The sequence below is a fragment of the Augochlora pura genome, chromosome 10 (genome assembly GCF_028453695.1).
Source record: "Augochlora pura isolate Apur16 chromosome 10, APUR_v2.2.1, whole genome shotgun sequence".
Classification (NCBI taxonomy): domain Eukaryota; kingdom Metazoa; phylum Arthropoda; class Insecta; order Hymenoptera; family Halictidae; genus Augochlora; species Augochlora pura.
Genome location: NC_135781.1, coordinates 28451334 through 28468025, shown reverse-complemented (window position 1 = coordinate 28468025; position 16692 = coordinate 28451334). Strand labels below are relative to the sequence as shown.

General features: G+C 38.2%; 4 protein-coding genes across 8 annotated transcripts; 2 read left to right on the top strand and 2 right to left on the bottom strand.

The window, feature by feature from the left end:
* Window positions 1-109: 109 nt before the first annotated feature.
* On the top strand, window positions 110-1863 carry Xpac (DNA repair protein complementing XP-A cells homolog Xpac). Its single transcript, XM_078192498.1, has 5 exons — window positions 110-377; window positions 460-571; window positions 642-766; window positions 839-1115; window positions 1213-1863. Exons 1-5 carry the CDS (start codon window positions 229-231, stop codon window positions 1372-1374), a joined length of 825 nt encoding a protein of 274 aa, XP_078048624.1. The 5' UTR covers window positions 110-228; the 3' UTR covers window positions 1375-1863.
* A 260-nt stretch (window positions 1864-2123) lies between these two features.
* On the bottom strand, window positions 2124-13259 carry Hmgcr (HMG coenzyme A reductase). 3 transcript variants are annotated; one of them, XM_078192496.1, is made up of 9 exons: window positions 13104-13259; window positions 6923-7143; window positions 6628-6739; window positions 6200-6287; window positions 5827-6124; window positions 5342-5493; window positions 3942-4500; window positions 2570-3810; window positions 2124-2406 (listed from the first exon to the last, which is right to left on the bottom strand). In XM_078192496.1, exons 2-9 carry the CDS (start codon window positions 7100-7102, stop codon window positions 2286-2288), a joined length of 2751 nt encoding a protein of 916 aa, XP_078048622.1. In that variant the 5' UTR covers window positions 7103-7143; window positions 13104-13259; the 3' UTR covers window positions 2124-2285. The 3 variants fall into 3 exon arrangements, with proteins under 3 accessions (XP_078048622.1, XP_078048623.1, XP_078048620.1); XM_078192497.1 differs by lacking the exon at window positions 13104-13259 and adding an exon at window positions 9621-9759; XM_078192494.1 differs by lacking the exon at window positions 13104-13259 and adding an exon at window positions 8906-9008.
* Ssrbeta (signal sequence receptor beta) lies at window positions 9695-16666 on the top strand. 2 transcript variants are annotated; one of them, XM_078192500.1, is made up of 5 exons: window positions 9695-9836; window positions 10341-10593; window positions 15559-15703; window positions 15790-16104; window positions 16180-16666. In XM_078192500.1, the coding sequence occupies exons 3-5, from the start codon at window positions 15560-15562 to the stop codon at window positions 16294-16296; spliced, it is 576 nt and encodes a 191-aa protein (XP_078048626.1). In that variant the 5' UTR covers window positions 9695-9836; window positions 10341-10593; window position 15559; the 3' UTR covers window positions 16297-16666. The 2 variants fall into 2 exon arrangements, with proteins under 2 accessions (XP_078048626.1, XP_078048625.1); XM_078192499.1 differs by lacking the exons at window positions 9695-9836; window positions 10341-10593 and adding an exon at window positions 15147-15280 and having other exon boundaries at window positions 16180-16661.
* On the bottom strand, window positions 13652-15131 carry LOC144476005 (BLOC-1-related complex subunit 8 homolog). 2 transcript variants are annotated; one of them, XM_078192501.1, is made up of 3 exons: window positions 14919-15129; window positions 14368-14839; window positions 13652-13779 (listed from the first exon to the last, which is right to left on the bottom strand). In XM_078192501.1, exons 1-2 carry the CDS (start codon window positions 14971-14973, stop codon window positions 14382-14384), a joined length of 513 nt encoding a protein of 170 aa, XP_078048627.1. In that variant the 5' UTR covers window positions 14974-15129; the 3' UTR covers window positions 13652-13779; window positions 14368-14381. The 2 variants fall into 2 exon arrangements, with proteins under 2 accessions (XP_078048627.1, XP_078048628.1); XM_078192502.1 differs by lacking the exon at window positions 13652-13779 and adding an exon at window positions 13797-14031 and having other exon boundaries at window positions 14919-15131.
* Window positions 16667-16692: the final 26 nt, after the last annotated feature.

The following is a 16692-nucleotide window of genomic DNA, read 5'->3' as shown; positions in this document are numbered from 1 at the left end:
AATTATCGTATGTAGATAATTTTCAGGAATAGTTTAATATTTTATCACTACGTGAATTGGCACTGTACCTAGATTTAAAACAGCTTCTTCATTTTCTTATAAGCGGCGCTACTGTAGTGAACTGTAATGTAAATATTGTACTTCAAAGAGAGCTTCGCGAATTTAGTATAAATCCAATTATTTAATTACTATTGCGTAGTTTTACATCAAAATTAGTATTGTAAAAATATGTCTGCACCAGTGGAACTAGAAGAACCTTGCAAAGACAAACAGTCGGTAGAAAATAATCTTCTCTGGAAAGAACGTGCAGAACGAAATCGTCAGAAAGCATTGCTTTTAAAAAAGTCTAAAATTGTTTCCCATCCTTACTCCAAGAGGTAGGTAATATATTTTATATAAACTTTTATTTATGAAAGTTCTTCATAAAACTTTAAGTATTCTGATAAATGTCCTTTGAAGGGAGAATGGAGATTCAACAAATGGTAAAAAGACTAAAGTACAAGATCAACGTATTATACTCAGTGAGGGTGGTTTTCTCATAGAAGAAAATGATGATTTAGAAAATGAGATGGTAAATTACATAATTAATAATTGTGTAATAGTGTTAGGGTCATTAGCAGATTAATATGTTTTTGTTACAGTTGAAAATAACAGAAATACCTGGTCCTATTATTCTTAATTTTCCTCATTGCGAAGAATGCCAAAATGAGTTTCAAGATTCCTACTTATTACAGACCTTTGATCTACCTGTATGCGATAAATGCAGGTGGTATCATTGTTGGTAATAGCTTTATTTACCAAATTAAATTCAAGTAAATTGAATTATGTGATTTTACAGAGAACCTAAGGGAAAACATTCTTTAATCACGAAAACTGAGGCTAAGCAAGAATATTTATTAAAGGATTGTGATTTTGATAAGAGAGAACCTATATTAAAATATATCACAAAGAAGAATCCCCACAATTCGCATTGGGGTGAAATGAAATTGTATTTACAATTGCAAGTAGAACAGAGAGCATTAGAAGTTTGGGGTTCTGAAGAAAAATTGTTAGAGGAGAAGGAATTACGTGATACTAAGCGAGAAGGAACAAAAATTAAAAAATTTAATAAAAAAGTACAAAACATATATGAAACTTTAATATTACTCTTATGTTAAAATTATCAAGTATTCAAATACTTCTTAGCTAACAAAGAATCGTTTCTTTCGGTAGATCAAACAATTGCGGATGCAAGTTAGAAGCTCAATGTACGATAAAACATCGAAAGCTTCTCATGTTCATGAATTTGGAGGAGATACATATAATGAGGAGGATGATACATACACACACACCTGTATTACTTGTGGCTATGAAGAAACTTACGAAAAAATGTGAATTTCAATTCCGTTGTAGGTTTTAGTGTAAATATTTTATTAGGCTGTGTCATATTGTATGTATTGTAGTGCGTATTTATTTGCACGCAGATTAAAAGAAACTCAATATTTTTTATTTTTTTTAATCATTAATTTATTATGTATTTTTCTTATCTTCCTTTTTTAAATTATTTTTTTCCATTGGAATCGAATGCGTTTGTATTGAAATAAAATTTTATACATTATAATACGTTTACATTTATAATGATCTTGTCTAGCTTTTAGATTACTGAAATATTCGCAAACAGGCAACATAATTTGAACTTCTTGTCTGCAATACCATAATTTTTTGTATATTCCTCTATTTCTAGAGAACATTCATCAGTTTGATTGTACTCAATATACTACTGTACTGTCCTCGATTACATTATCTCTTATTGTTACATTATGACGGTTTGTCCGATTAAATTACTATATCTACAAATTAATATTGCACTATGTAAACATATGATCCTGTACGTAAAAATAATCCTCGCACAAATCGCTAATTTGATACAACCATTATGTCAATCGCGTAGTTCTTTTGCAAAAAATAAGTACGCATTTCATTGCATTTGAGACTTCTATTCTTTATCTGCAACGTAGGTCACTCGTTCAATATATTCGAAGTATTTTTATAGTTTAGTTTCTATATCACTGTGTTTCCGTTAAGATTCTTGACGTTATTCTCGTTTCTCTTTAGCCCTGTCTCTCTCTTTGTCTTTTTGGTACATACATATATATATATATATATATATATATATATATATATTCTTCCACGTACATAAACGAAATATTATTTCTTTGGAATATTTCGTTGAAGCAGTTGTACGACGACACGTACGTAGATTTTACTGCAAGATCGAATCGGAACCAGTTTATGTACGATTAAGGCTAAGACTTGTCTAAGAACTTCTTACAAACATTTTGTACAGGCTGCATTATTGGCACAGTCAATGTATCTCCCACTTTAGTCTGAGGAACGGTCAATGCATTCGATACCATAGTAGTTGATCTGAAACATGTGATTAGCATCATTAAAATGATTTTTTCTTTTTAAATTGTTATTAAATTATTCTAATGCTACCACCTCTTCTGTATTATGGTATATATTTTTATTTTACTCAGAAATGTATACCATAGTAACAGAGAGAAAGTGTATTTCTTCTTACTCTTACCTGTTGTGCCTGAGATGGCTTTTGACTAAATGACCGGCTGTCAATGCAGCCATCAGTGATAATTCACCGGCGAGTACTGTAGCGCATACGATTCTAGCTAATCTGCTGGCGTTCTCTCCAGGTTGATTAGTATTGGGTCCTTTGACTCCTAACATGGCTAAACATGCCCCTTGTGCGGGGAGACCTGTTCCACCACCAACAGTGCCTATTTCTATGCTTGGCATTGTGCAAGACACATATAGGTCTGTACCGTCGGCTCCCCAAGGTTCCATCAAAGTCATACAATTGCTACTACCAACATTCTGCGCTGGATCTTGTCCGGTGGCTATATAAATTGCGGTAACAATGTTCGCAGCGTGGGCATTGAAACCGCCTACACTGCCAGCTATGGCAGAACCGATCATATTCTTGCTTATGTTCACATCGACCAAAGCATGAACCGAAGTTTTGAGGATGTTAGTAACCACGTCAGCAGGTACAATTGCCTCGCAAACCACACTCTTGCCTCGGCCTTGGATCCAATTGACTGCAGCTGGTTTCTTGTCGGCACAAAAGTTGCCACTTAATGATAAGATCTCCATATCAGGGAAATGTTCTTTGACGACGTGCAATGACTTCTCGGTACCCTTGGACAGCATGTTCATCCCCATGGCGTCGCCAGTAACCGCCACGAATCGAACAAATAAGTGTCTGCCAGCGATACGTATGTGAATCTTGGATAATCTTGCAAATCTACTAGTTAAATCGAAATGATCCTTCATTTTTTGAAAATGTTCTACATCCTGCATCCAGGCCATGGCTTCACTGGCTCTAACGATATTTGGAAACCTAACGACTGGCCCCCTGGTCATTCCGTCGGCCACCACACGACTCGTTACACCACATTTTAAAAGCGCTCGGCTACCCCGATTGGTGGATGCTACCAAGCAGCCCTCTGTGGTCGCCATCGGGACGTGGTAGAACTTACCGTCGATTAACAACGGACCAGCAATCCCGAGTGGCATCGGCACGTACCCTATAACATTTTCACAACACGAGCCTAACACTTTCGAATAGTCGTACTCCGTGTACGGTAGATCCACCAAGTCTTCCACGAACTTTCCAGCCTCCGCAATTATCAATCGTCTGATCTTCACGCCACGCTCCAGATCACCGACGGCTTTCTCCAGTTGATAGGCAGCTATATGCTTCTGTTTTACTAGCTGGATCACTTCCTCATCTGTGAGCGCACTTGCCCCAAGCTGCAAACACAAAAGAGAATGGGATATTTGATCTCGCACGTTTAATATTTTCAAAAACGAAACAATGATTTTTCCGTATCACAGTACACTTCATCTGTCGAGATTGACCGATTAAGAACAGCCATAACTACCTCAGACTTGTATATTTCGAGGCATTCTTCTACGGGTCTTGGAACCGTTGACTCCGGTGACGGGGTTTTACTGCTGATCAAGTCAACGCTCGACTGCCTGCTGTCGGTTTGCACCTCTTTGTCAATGAATTCCAACTGCGATTCATTTTCTACCTCGATCCATCCACCGCCCACTCCGGACAAAGGGAAAACAGTGGATCGCATTGCAGGATGAGACTCTCCGAATCGTTGACGTAACGAAACATCCATAGCAGTGGTACCGACAAGTTCTGTGTACTCGGTTTCAGCTTTTTCCTCGGTGTCGTCCTCCTCCTTGAATTTCAGTTGCTTCGCAATGTCACCCTTATCCTCGAAGAAGATGAACTTGATCGCCAGCGCGAGTAGCAATATCAATATGATAATGTTGTCCGCGCTGACTGACAGCCAGTTCATCAAGTAAGCCTGAACTTCCGTCTGGCTCTCCGTCTTGTTGTAAGCGTTCGCTACGATACGAGAATTCGTAGGTGACACCTTGCCTTCCACCGAGTGATCGTTTTCATCGTTCTTAAAAGGCCAGCGACTGCAACACACAGGAGCATTTTGTTTTAACTGCCAGTATTTATGTGTTCCTCCAAACCTATGAATTACATGCATAGTCAAGCGACATTAATCTTTAACGTCGATTCAATGGAAATTAATTCTAATGTCATGCAATCGACGGCCACAAATACTTGCCAGAAAAGTTGCACTAAATTTTTGTCGGTAATAATGGAAAAAGGGCAACATAACGCGTGCACAGTACATGTAATTTATATTGTTGTATCTGTCTATTATGAATGCACTGATCTTAAAATTAGAAAAATTGCACAACTCGTTATATGCGTTAATCATATGTAGATATTTCGCAGATAATTCTTCTATATTTTATACTGAATATAGTTCTCTCCAATCACGGAACTATTTCGACAGAGTTAGTCCTCAGATATAATGCGAAGGAATCAATAATTACCGACATTCTTAAACAGCCACTGCCGAGCAATACACTGCTTTCTAACATAGCGTCCATAGGGTTAAGGAGTCCAAACCCCTCCGCGATGCTATCTCCATTCTTGGGAATTCATTGTCCATGAATTAAACATACAGTTGTATTACTATGTAAAAAGTTGAACCTGACCCGCGGATGTTGGGTACAAGAAAATCGTCAAACAAGAAGTCGACAAATCCGTGAAAAAAAAGAAAAGAAAAAGCATAGACATAGTAGGGGCAGATAAGAGATAACACTTTGTCGCTTCCTCCTTCCAGGAGGCTGCGTACGAATGTCGGTATCTGATGTATAAAATAGCAAATCCGTCTCAGTTGGCAACCCAGCACGTGCACGTTCGGCGAACAAGAGAAGATTATAGCTGGACAATATATGGTACCTGTTAGCATGTACCACAAATAGACCAGCGATCATGATCAACTTGACGCGTTCCACTACCGGATTTGGCTTTTGATCCTCTTCGTTCAATGGATGAATCATGAAGATCTTGTCAGGACTCAAAGGCTTCATGCTATTCGTCCCGCGGGAGAGCTGAAAAATTATGATGATGTGAGATTGTTGCGCTAAAACGCGACACTCTTGGCTTACAGGCTGCTAATTTTAACCCTTAGCTGGTATGGTGACATTTTGATCTCAGAATATCAAAAAATTTCATAACGCATGAAATTATATCTTATAGAGAAAGGTCGACATTGTAAAGTTGTCCCACTTAAGTGTTAAGAGATGTTAGATCGACTGAAGATACGAGGTCGCTCACAATAATCAATTCTCCAGTTACATTACATTAGTTGCTTTATCGAAAGTACCGTTCTAAGCCGTAACGAGTGCGTCAGCGAGGGTTCATATAATAATAACGGGAATTACCTCAAGGATGAGCGACAGACAGGCAGGGTAGAAGGTCATAAACACGATATAATTAACGAGTACTCCAAGACAAGCGAAACCACATAGAATTTCTAGTCTTCTAACGCCAGACAGAGATCCTATGCTGATCAGCAGAGTTTCCACTAACGTGTCCAAAGTTATGGTCGGCCCTAGGAGGGACATGCCGCGAGCGATGTTTGCTCGCACCTCCTCCTGGCTTCTGGAACTCAACGCCAGCTGGGCTAATATCGCGGCCTTGGAGAGATCAATGATGAGCAGGAAGAAGAACAACGCGTCCCTGAAAACGAGGAATCACTGTATATGCACAACGAGGACGAAAGAGAAAGCGGAACTTACTGAATACGTAACTTACTTCAAGTCTGAAATATCGCTGCGTCCAAAATTGACTACACTGGACGTGAACACAACGCTGGAGAACACGGTGAACAGGCCTGCAATACCTATTCGAACAAAGCAATTGAAAGTTATTCGGATCCTCCTGCATTCTTGTCCAGGAGTAACAAGATTGCTTATGCGGCACCGCGTACCAGAAGTCCGCGGAATTTTTAGCAATTAGATTTCATGCAGACGCGACCGTCGAAATGTCGTCGCCTGTTACCACGACACGAAATGCTGTCGCTTTCTATGGAACTTTCACTGACACTGAAAGCTTTCACGCATGCCGCGAGAAAATCCGGCTATAGATATAATGACGAGCTACGCAGGATTATTACAGGCTCGTGGAATGCGTCGATCTTGATGTAGTCGGTAATTAGGATCCAAAGGTTCAAGTGTACTCACCTAAAATGTATTTGGAGCCTAGCTTCTGCAGATTTCGGAACTGATGGTAGGTGAAGAGTATCGCGAGACATCGTATTATCGTCATTACTATAATATCAGCTGCGTTCAAGTCCTGGCAACCGAGTAGACATTACAGTTTTATGATGGATTCAATTGAATGATACATCAAGGTGCGTCAAACGAATCTCTCCACGGTGCCGATACAGTCAGATCTGCCATTCTTGAATTATTGTGAACGTTTTAACACGTTGCAGAGAGACTCTTTTAACATCCAACGTAACATAATCTAGCTTACGTCTGAATTACATCTACCGGCCCGACAGTGCGAAGTCACTGGCAGATTCTCATCCCGAGGTTGTCCATTTCCGGTCTCCATATTCAGGATGCATGCCGTCAGTGTGAAGGTGGACACGATCACCTCCAGAGGATGCCCGGCACAAAACCGGCCGTGGATTTCGAACCAATGTTTCAGCATGATTCTTGTACACGTTTTCCTTGTTGTTAACTATTTACAATCTGCAACATCCGATCGTTGAATAGTTCACTCTGCAAACTATCTGTTTACTTGTGCGATTTAGATGTTTCATCATGATCAATGAATTTCTTTTTGGATAGATTAGCAAGTTTTCGGTAGGTTCCCCGTCGAATGCAGAACCCTTTCATTTGTATCTTAAACGCGATGAAACTGAAAGCGGTCTCGAAATCGGTGAACTTGAAAGAAGCAATGATCGTCGGATATATTCGAAATGGTGAAATCGACAGGGAAAACTTGTCGGATTGCCTCGTTTACACTCGGGAGGCTGGAGGCGAGGGTGCCGGAGTGCGGGCCAAGGCAAGAGAAGATGAAGAGATCTCTCCTGGGTTTGGGGAAAGCGTGAGAGGGACCGGTTATTGCGGCACGATGCTTCGGCTGTGTATCAATAATGCTCCATATAGTCATAATACTTTCGATTGTGCAATACGACTGGACACGTGGGCACGCCACCTTCGGTTTCCTTCGATGAAAACGAAATTCCATTTCTACCAAACTTTGCAACCGGAGAGGTCACACCACAATATGGGGAAACCGGTGATCAACTATTTTAAAAATTCTATCGCTAAATATAGCGATGTTTCTAAATAAGTGAAAGAGTTTTGGAACCCCGTCGAGTGGCCATCAACGCGCTGTCTGCTGAATCCTAGCGGATTCGTATGATCCTTGAGGTTCAAATTTATTTTTGAACGCACTTCTACGAGGATTCTTTTCTAATCAACACGGTACAAACAACTTGACGAGTTAAATTAGGCACGATGAGAACTTGATTCAAAATAGACTCAAGCATACAGTTGATGATGATGCGAAACTTAACAAACAGAGATTTCAATGGAATCAGCAAATTCTACGGAAATTCCAGAAGCGGTCAGATGAATATTACTTGGCGTTCTTAACAGCGTCAATGCGAATCCGCGAAAACCGAGCTAATTGAACGGCGGATAGTTGTAAGAATGAAATGTCTGCCAAGGTCGGTAACTTTCCAAGAGTCTGCAAGAACTTTTGTACAATCGACTGACCACTGACCTCTTCTCGAACTGAATGGGACTGGCGCTGAAAGCGCATCCACCTCCATTATTTTCGCGGTGTGCATTGTCATTTAAATAAAGTCGAGCGTCGAACGTTTCCGGAAACCTGGCAGATCCTGATTACGAATAGATCACACGACGATAAACTTGCAGTCAACAAGAGGTACAGCGAAGCGTTTCGAGTCACGAAACCCATGGTGAACCAATTTTCAGGGTGTCAGACTTCAGAATCGCGGGATACTGAATTCGGTCGGGGAATTCTCGAACGTCACTCTCTGTCGATGTTCGTGCGTGGTTTCTGCGATGCGCGATCTCGAAAGCTGGTCACGATTGAAAATAAATTATCGCCGCGATGTATATTTGTTGTGCAAATGCTCGACTAGAATTCCCCAGGTTCTCCTAACCATTGCGGACCCAGAATAACACCCTCCGGAACCGCGGGACGGTGCGGCAATGTTCAACAGTTGCCTTGCAAAAAGAGTGAAAATAAGGGACATCGTGAAAGCCACAGGAGCAATATGTATCTTCGTCAAATAGTTAGAAAGTATGGTCAAGCGTGCAACGAACGACGAATACTGCGCCACGATGATAATCGCGCATAGGTACATATTTTCAACCTCGTTTTCACCGAGACACCCATTTTTTTCACTCCTAATCGATCCCAAGATGATATTTTCGTCCATGTTTAACCAATCGCTGAGTTTCGTAATTAACGTACTCTTGAACGAGTTGTTCGGAATCAGGCCATTCGCTTCCTCCGCTGTCGACGATGTGCCTTGGTTCACGTTTCGATTAGTTTTCCGATTTTCTAGGTGCGGTTCTATTTCCTTATAGAATCTCTGGGGGCCTTTATCATTTGAATAGATAACGATTCAAATAATTTGTCATAACTAATGCAAGTGACATGACAAAGTTCAATGAGTATACTGAATACATAATATTAAATAAGTATGTCACCGTTTTTATCGGCACGGAATTTCATAGTTTGCATATTCTTGTATCATACAAAAGTTTCGCACGAAGTTGAATAACAACGTTCATTGGAAACACCCGACGCGATGGACGCGGGAAAACCATGATCAATTGAAATTCAAGTAACAGAGACCAGCATCCTACTGATAGTATAACTGGGAGATAAAATAGTAGTCAAAGATAACTTCGAGAGCGGAAAAATTCAAAGAGACAGTTCGTGGATCAACTAAAAAAGTTCAAACTATTCTCTAATAATCCCGCAGTTGACGTAACTTTCAGCAATAAATAAATTTAAAAACTATAATTAACTGTCATTATACAGATAGTATAATGCAAAATCTACTGGCGCATAGATTGGCACAAGTAATAATATCGAAGAAGCGATAACGTTATCGCCTACACAGTGCATTAATTACGATTTAAAAAATATGTATAGCAGCAAAAAAATACGATCAGCGTACCTTGCACAGGTGCACGGAGCAGAAGTCGGCGAAACTGTTGACGTACAGTGCGAGCACGTGGCCACGACGAACGAAAAAAAAGGCACTTCTTGAGGAAACCCTCTTCGATCGTTTACATGGCGATAGTGAAAAAAAACTGCATCTCTCGCACCAAGCAAAAAAAAAAAACTGGAAATACTCTTCCGCGACGTTGGAATCGTTTTCTTTTTTAAACGAGTAAGTCTAGTTTAGTTCTCTGTCACAATTCGATGGTAACTCGATACCACCGGCTATTAGATGTTCGACAACAACAACAAAAAAATGATTACGAACAGGTACCGACAGCACGGTGCCCGCCGACCAACAAAACTGCACTTGCACGCGAGTGGGGCCGATCGACCCTTCAAAACGATCGTCTTTTTTCGCTCCTGCTCGGCAGTCCTCGCTTCTCCGCATTTCTGCCGGCTCTTTCACCGATCTCGACCACGTGGTCCTTAATTGTCTGCAACCCTGTCAATCGAGAACACGAATTTACGAATCATCGTGTCGCTAACGCGAAATTAATTGCCGCATCGATGATCGAATCGAATATACAAATGTTATCGTTACTAACAAAATAACAACTTCACTTGCTATCTTGAGACTACTGTGCGCGGATCACGTGTTTTCGGAACGAGACAAAATTATAATACGAGCTTTCATTATTCAAAAAAGTTCCATTAATTTTTTCTGTCCGTACAGATTACGAACCAGTTGAACTTGCTTTGGTGAACTTTTGCTGCTACACCGCGGAGCGGTGATCTACGATAGATCCATGGGAATCGGAGGATCCATTTATCTCGATGTACGATCCGCGAATGAGCGGTTGCGTTTCCATTTTCGGGTTTGAAGCTTTGCCCATGGATCATTCTTTGGTGAATCGATTCGTATATTTGCAATTAACATTGCAACCTGAATCTTTACAAAATCTACTGAACCTAAGAATTTATTAGAGGTAATTGAGTATTGTGGGTCATTCGGTTGCATGTTAATGATTTTACTCAACACTTTAGCAAAGTAGTCGCTTTGAATTTTCGCCTACGTTTAGTATGAAAATACTCGAACACAAGAACGATTCATTGTCGAGAGTCGAGAGGCATCAAGCGGCGCGCAAACACTTTGCGGCTGCGTTTTCGTTGCCGTGAGTGCTGCTTTAAATGAAGCGCAGTTCGGCTTCCTGTCGTGCGACTCTAACGGGAAAACTGCGACGGCGAAAGCACGTTTTACGATTTTCCAGTCTTCTCCATTGACAATACGCGTTGCCGATCGCCGATGGTACATGATCTAATAGGAGAACACCGACTAACGGCAAACCGTTAGATGCATCGGCAATAGCAGCTTTCGCAACTTGTGCGAGCTAGGAGAACAGGAATGCAGTTAAACAGTGCGTCGCGAGATGCTTTTCGATTTCCGACCATTTCGAAAGTCGCACAATAACATGACCTAGTTCCGAGAGAAGCGAAAGACTTGTGTTTCGGAAATGTTACAATAGCCTGAAAAAAGTCCCGGAAATCACCCACGTTCGTCTCTTCGCGCTACGTCGTAGCTCGATTCGTACGCAGCAGAACCGCTAATGGATTTACATAGGGTGTTCTCGGAAAGAAGGCAGTCACCTTTTCAAGGTGAAAAGCTGCAGCCACAGTTACGATAATAAATACTAGCGCGAGCAAATAGCACGCTCGACGTATAATTATTTTTCTAAGCTTCCAAAGATCCGTTCTCTTGAAAGTCGACGTTCTACCGAATTTCTAGACCAAGGACAATTTCCATTTCGCAAGCATTGCTTTTACAGAAGCTTTTCTACCCTCAATCGCAGAAGATTTCGCGCTTTCTTCGGATCGAACGGTCCTATGTTGCAAGACTTTGGCCGATATTTTGTTTATAACAAATAAATATAGACGAATTATTATTGGTTCAAAAAACTGTACTTAGTCTCCCACCTCGACACCCGAGGGTTACGAACTAAATTAAGAACGCCGCGTTTATTTGCGCCGCGGAAGATCTCACGTCAAAACTCAAGCAGAACAATTACAGAATTCGATGGTATACATGAAGCTGGCCGGTTTCGTCGGAATCGTGTTAACAGCTGGTTTCTACCGTAAAACAACCTTCCCGGAACTATTTAAAATACAAGGGAAGCTCGCAGATTCAATTCGGGGAAGTTCTTGAAACCGTAATCATTCGCGACTTCGGTCTTCAGCCCACAGGTTACGTGATCTTAATAACAATCGATCGATAGAACAGACCTCTTATTCCAACGTGTTTTCTTCAATACGCCGGTGAATATTAATACCGAAAATGCGTCATGTGATTTGGACGAAATCATGTGATTTTTACATCGCAATAAACTTGTATTTAACTTAATAAGAATATCGCAGACTTTGAAGCAAACAAGTTTATGTAAAGAATCATGAATAATATCTTTTTATCGATCTTAACACGTATCTACTGATTTTATAGAGTGTAAATCATTTCTATATATAGCCTCGTTCTTTTCAATGAAAACATGCAATAAACGTGTAATGCGATCATTAGTCAGGTAAACAGAATTCTTCGTTATTAGCTTGTAAATCGTTGCTCGGATTGTTGTCTCTTTTGTAAGAATAATTTGAAGTCCATACGGAACACGGCACGCATGACTTTATAAACGCAAAGTATTTGCGCGGTTTCTCTCGAGAAACGCGACCGGCATATTCATTCACCGTGTCCGTTCAATGCGCGTGGAAATCCTGAATCGAAATACACAAAATGCTACAACGATTCGAAATTCATTATCACCTAACATCTATGACCCAGAAGTCCACAAGAGACGAATATTTATCGCTTGCATGCGCTGCGAAAAATGTACACATCAAAATGTTTAACACTGTTCAATATTCCGGTCGTATCTTTTACATGGACTCTACTAACTCTAAAAACGTGTTAAATATTTTATGCAGACGCCTTTCTGAGACCCTTACTATTGACGCACGGTAAAACTTGTACATTTACATTACATTAGTTATAACGAATAGCTAAGGCCTAAGTATTTTTCTATATACATATATTCAACATTGAAATTATACTTTTTAATAGTTATATATTCCAAATAATACAAATTTCATCCAAGTGCTATCGTTGTTTTTTAATATTAGCGATAAGCAACGACTTAAATGAGAGTGCTACATAATGTTCTATATAATTATATGCATGTATACATAAGTGTGTATATGTGTGTGTATATATGTATAAATACATATATGTGCACCTAAAACATAATCTGTTTCATAAAAATCGAACTCTCAAACATTCCCCGTATTTAAATGACGCGATGCAAATATCGAGTTCCGGGTACAGTTATGATTACAGGATTAATCAGTATTATTGTTAAACAAGAAGATTGATTTCAGAAATGAGCGAAGTTATGCAAACACCACACGTAAGCATAACCTACGAAGAGTGAAAATGCCGAGATTGTAAACGTACCATAAAACTTATCCCAAAGAAACTAAGAAACACTTCTGTCAGGAATCATCCTTTAGAAATCTGCATGTCAGCCAATTTGTATATGTTTTTCTTATCACAATTTCACGTCTTAAGTAACATTTTTACACACTGTTTCCATCGACAGCATATCAGTGATGCTCAAGCATACTGCACTCTCTAATACTCTCTAATGTGAATTTAACGACATCTGGAGTTTACCGCGCGAACTATGTTCTTAATTCGAACAATTCTGCGAGATGGTATAAACTTGTAATATAAATTAACCATGTATCATATAACAATTAAGTTTCCTAGGATGTAAATCATTAAGCATATTAATTACGAATAATTAATAATTCCGTTCAGATAAGATAAAAAAATATATATATATTGCATATTTATTGATATAATGTGCATGTTTACTACATACCGTCAGTACATAAACCAGTTGTAAATATTGCAACAGTTATCGAGGTTATTAGATAGAAAAAAGGAAGTAGTTGGGTGTTTGAAATTTACCAATGAAGGGTCTATGTTGTGTAGTAATGTTATGTACCTTTCATATCTTTATTTTAACTTTGCTGAACTTTGTTACAATTCCTCTATTTTGCATATAGCTATCTTATATCACATATCTTCTTTTTTCATTCTCTCTCCCTTACTCTCCAGTGGAAATCTAAAATATATTACTTTATATTGCATCATAATTAAAATACATATATGTTTCATGGAGTAGTTTAGTTTATTATTATACTTAATTATTTTGCTTAATCGAAATATTCAAATAAAATATTTTACAGTGATCCCTGGCTATTCTGATAATTGCTTTAACACGTTGAAACTGGCTTGACCCACCAGTGGGTCATACGTGTCAGACCCATGGGCGGTGTACATTTGCTTGTTTTGCTTGCATTTCACAAGATAAATGCTACAAAATAGGTTTATGGTATTTTATCTGAACATTATAAACAGATATTCAATAGTAAAAACATAGAAATTCAATATTATAAACTTAACATAATTATTTAATTTTTGTAAATTTCGGGCACTGACTCACAGAGAAATCGTGAATATCGACGCCGGCGTCAACGTGTTAATAGAATAAGGATTTATTTTGACGAAAATTATCAGGACGAACTATCAAATACAGTATGAACAGGTATAACTTTAAACAAAGTTAACAAATTCAATTGTTGTCTATTATTTACACTACCTATATTAATTTTCTTACATTTAAAATATGATAGTAATTTAAAATACCCACTCGTTCTTATCATCTCAGTTTGATTTTTGTGTATCACTGGAATGTCTTGCATGATTCATCATAGATTCTACTCTATTAGCAGTTTCTCTTACAACATCGGATATTTCATCCGGTAGATGATCTAAGGTAGGAATATGTGCAGACAGCCTTTTATATACAGAATCTCTATTACTATCCTTTTTATGCCTTCGCTGTTCTTCATACTTTAACTGTTGTTTGAAAAATATTGCACTTTTGATGAACTCCAAGGTATTTTCAAAGCTTTTTCCAGCACCATGCATTGTTTTAACAGCGCTAACAGCATATTCCACATCGTAGCATCTACCTAAAAGTTGTTGTTGAAGAGCCAATACTTCCACTCGTTTTTCCACCATAGGAGGTAGTGCTTTTCTCACGTGTTCTTGAAGTCTATAGAATGCAAGAGACGGTTCATTTGCAACTATGTGCATATTCTCGGAAATTCGTTCGGTTGCTGTAAAAGGAATAAAGAATATTTCAACAATTAATGCAACAATAGAAGATGAAATCATTTTAGCTAAGAATACTATAACCTTTCTTGACCCTTGTTTCTAACTCTTGATCCGATTGATAGACTTTCGCAGCCATTGTTTAGATATTCGTATTAATCGTGTTAATGATAATATAAATACATTAATGATAAGTTCATGTTAATAAGTCTTCGGTATTGACAAGACTACTGTAAACACACGGTGACAGATCGATTTGTTTTGGCCGCCATTTTCTTAAACACTCATTACCGGAAGTCAACCATCCACACAACAGTGTGTTCCTTCATCGAAACGTGGCAGCAAAATGTGTGCTGTTGGCACTTCTCTCAAATATATTTTCTAGTTCTTCTTATGGTGTGGTTGTTTCGCTGTTGTAAGTAACACGAGCACCGTCGTAAAGCAAGGTAAAAACTGATAATACTGACAAATTATTTGATTAAAATCTAGTTAAATCCAATGTTTCGATAGTAAAATTTCATTTGAAATTTGACAAGATATTTGTCAAGCATATTTGAATTTATGTTTGATGTGTTTAAGTGATAAATCAAGAGAATACTTCTCTGAATAAGATAAAGTAGTGATTCTTTGCGAATAAAGTGTACATAGTTTCACTGGTCCCACTATAATTCGTATTTTCTTTGAAATAAAGCGTTTAATTTATTAATTTATTTGAATATTTTAGCATGAAGTGGCACATCGTATTTGCAGCGTTTGCTGCTTTAATTCTGACTATACATGCTGAAGAAGAAGAAGAAGCTGCGAGATTGTTAGTATCAAAACAGCTACTTAACAAATACCTTGTTGAGAATATGGACATTGTAATCAAGGTTATTATCAAAATATGTTTTTTAAACTCTTGTCTATATATAGTATAACTTTTATATATATCTTTATGTTTATCATCTGTTTAAAGTACACAGTGCACAATGTTGGAAACTCTGCTGCATTGGAAGTAGAAATTACAGACAACTCTTTCCATCCTGATCATTTTACTCATGTCAGTGGGGAATTGAATGCTAGAATAGACCGCGTTCCACCTTACACGAATGTCAGTCACACTGTTGTTGTAAGGCCACGCAAATATGGATATTTCAACTTTACATCTGCAGAGATTTTGTATAAAACTAAGGAAGATGCACCCAGATTACAATTTGCTTTGAGCAGTGAACCTGGTGAAGCAATTATAGTATCCTTCAGAGATTATGATAAACAATTTTCTTCTCATGTGGTAAGCAGTTATATAATTTTTATTAAATATAAATATTATTCTGAATGTAGTTATAAAATTGAAACTTTTTTCCAGATTGATTGGGCTGCATTTGCTGTGATGACATTACCTTCATTGGCTAGTCCTTTCATGCTATGGTATTCTAGTAAAAGTAAATATGAAAAGTTATTGAAAACATCAAAAAAGCATTAATTATGTAGATTCATATTAAGTTATTTGAAGGAGATTGCTTTTTCACGCATTTATAAGAAAATCCAGACTGTTCCGTCTTGTAAATCTAATTTTATAATAAATATTGTCTCTAAAGAAATAACACAAGTGTTTAAATCAAATTTGTGATTATTTATAAACCGCTAAAGTACTAAGTAGATTCAAATACATGTACAAAAAATTGGAAGATTGTACTAAAAAACGCTTTTAATTTTTACACTGTATAATATACATTGTTCGTATAGTTGTACTTACATAAGATTGCTACAACTATCTTAATATATAAGTGGAAATCATGTTTACGCTGAAATGACCGTTTATAGCAAAATATATGGAAAATTAGTTACTTATCATAAGAGACAAAATAAAATGTATATA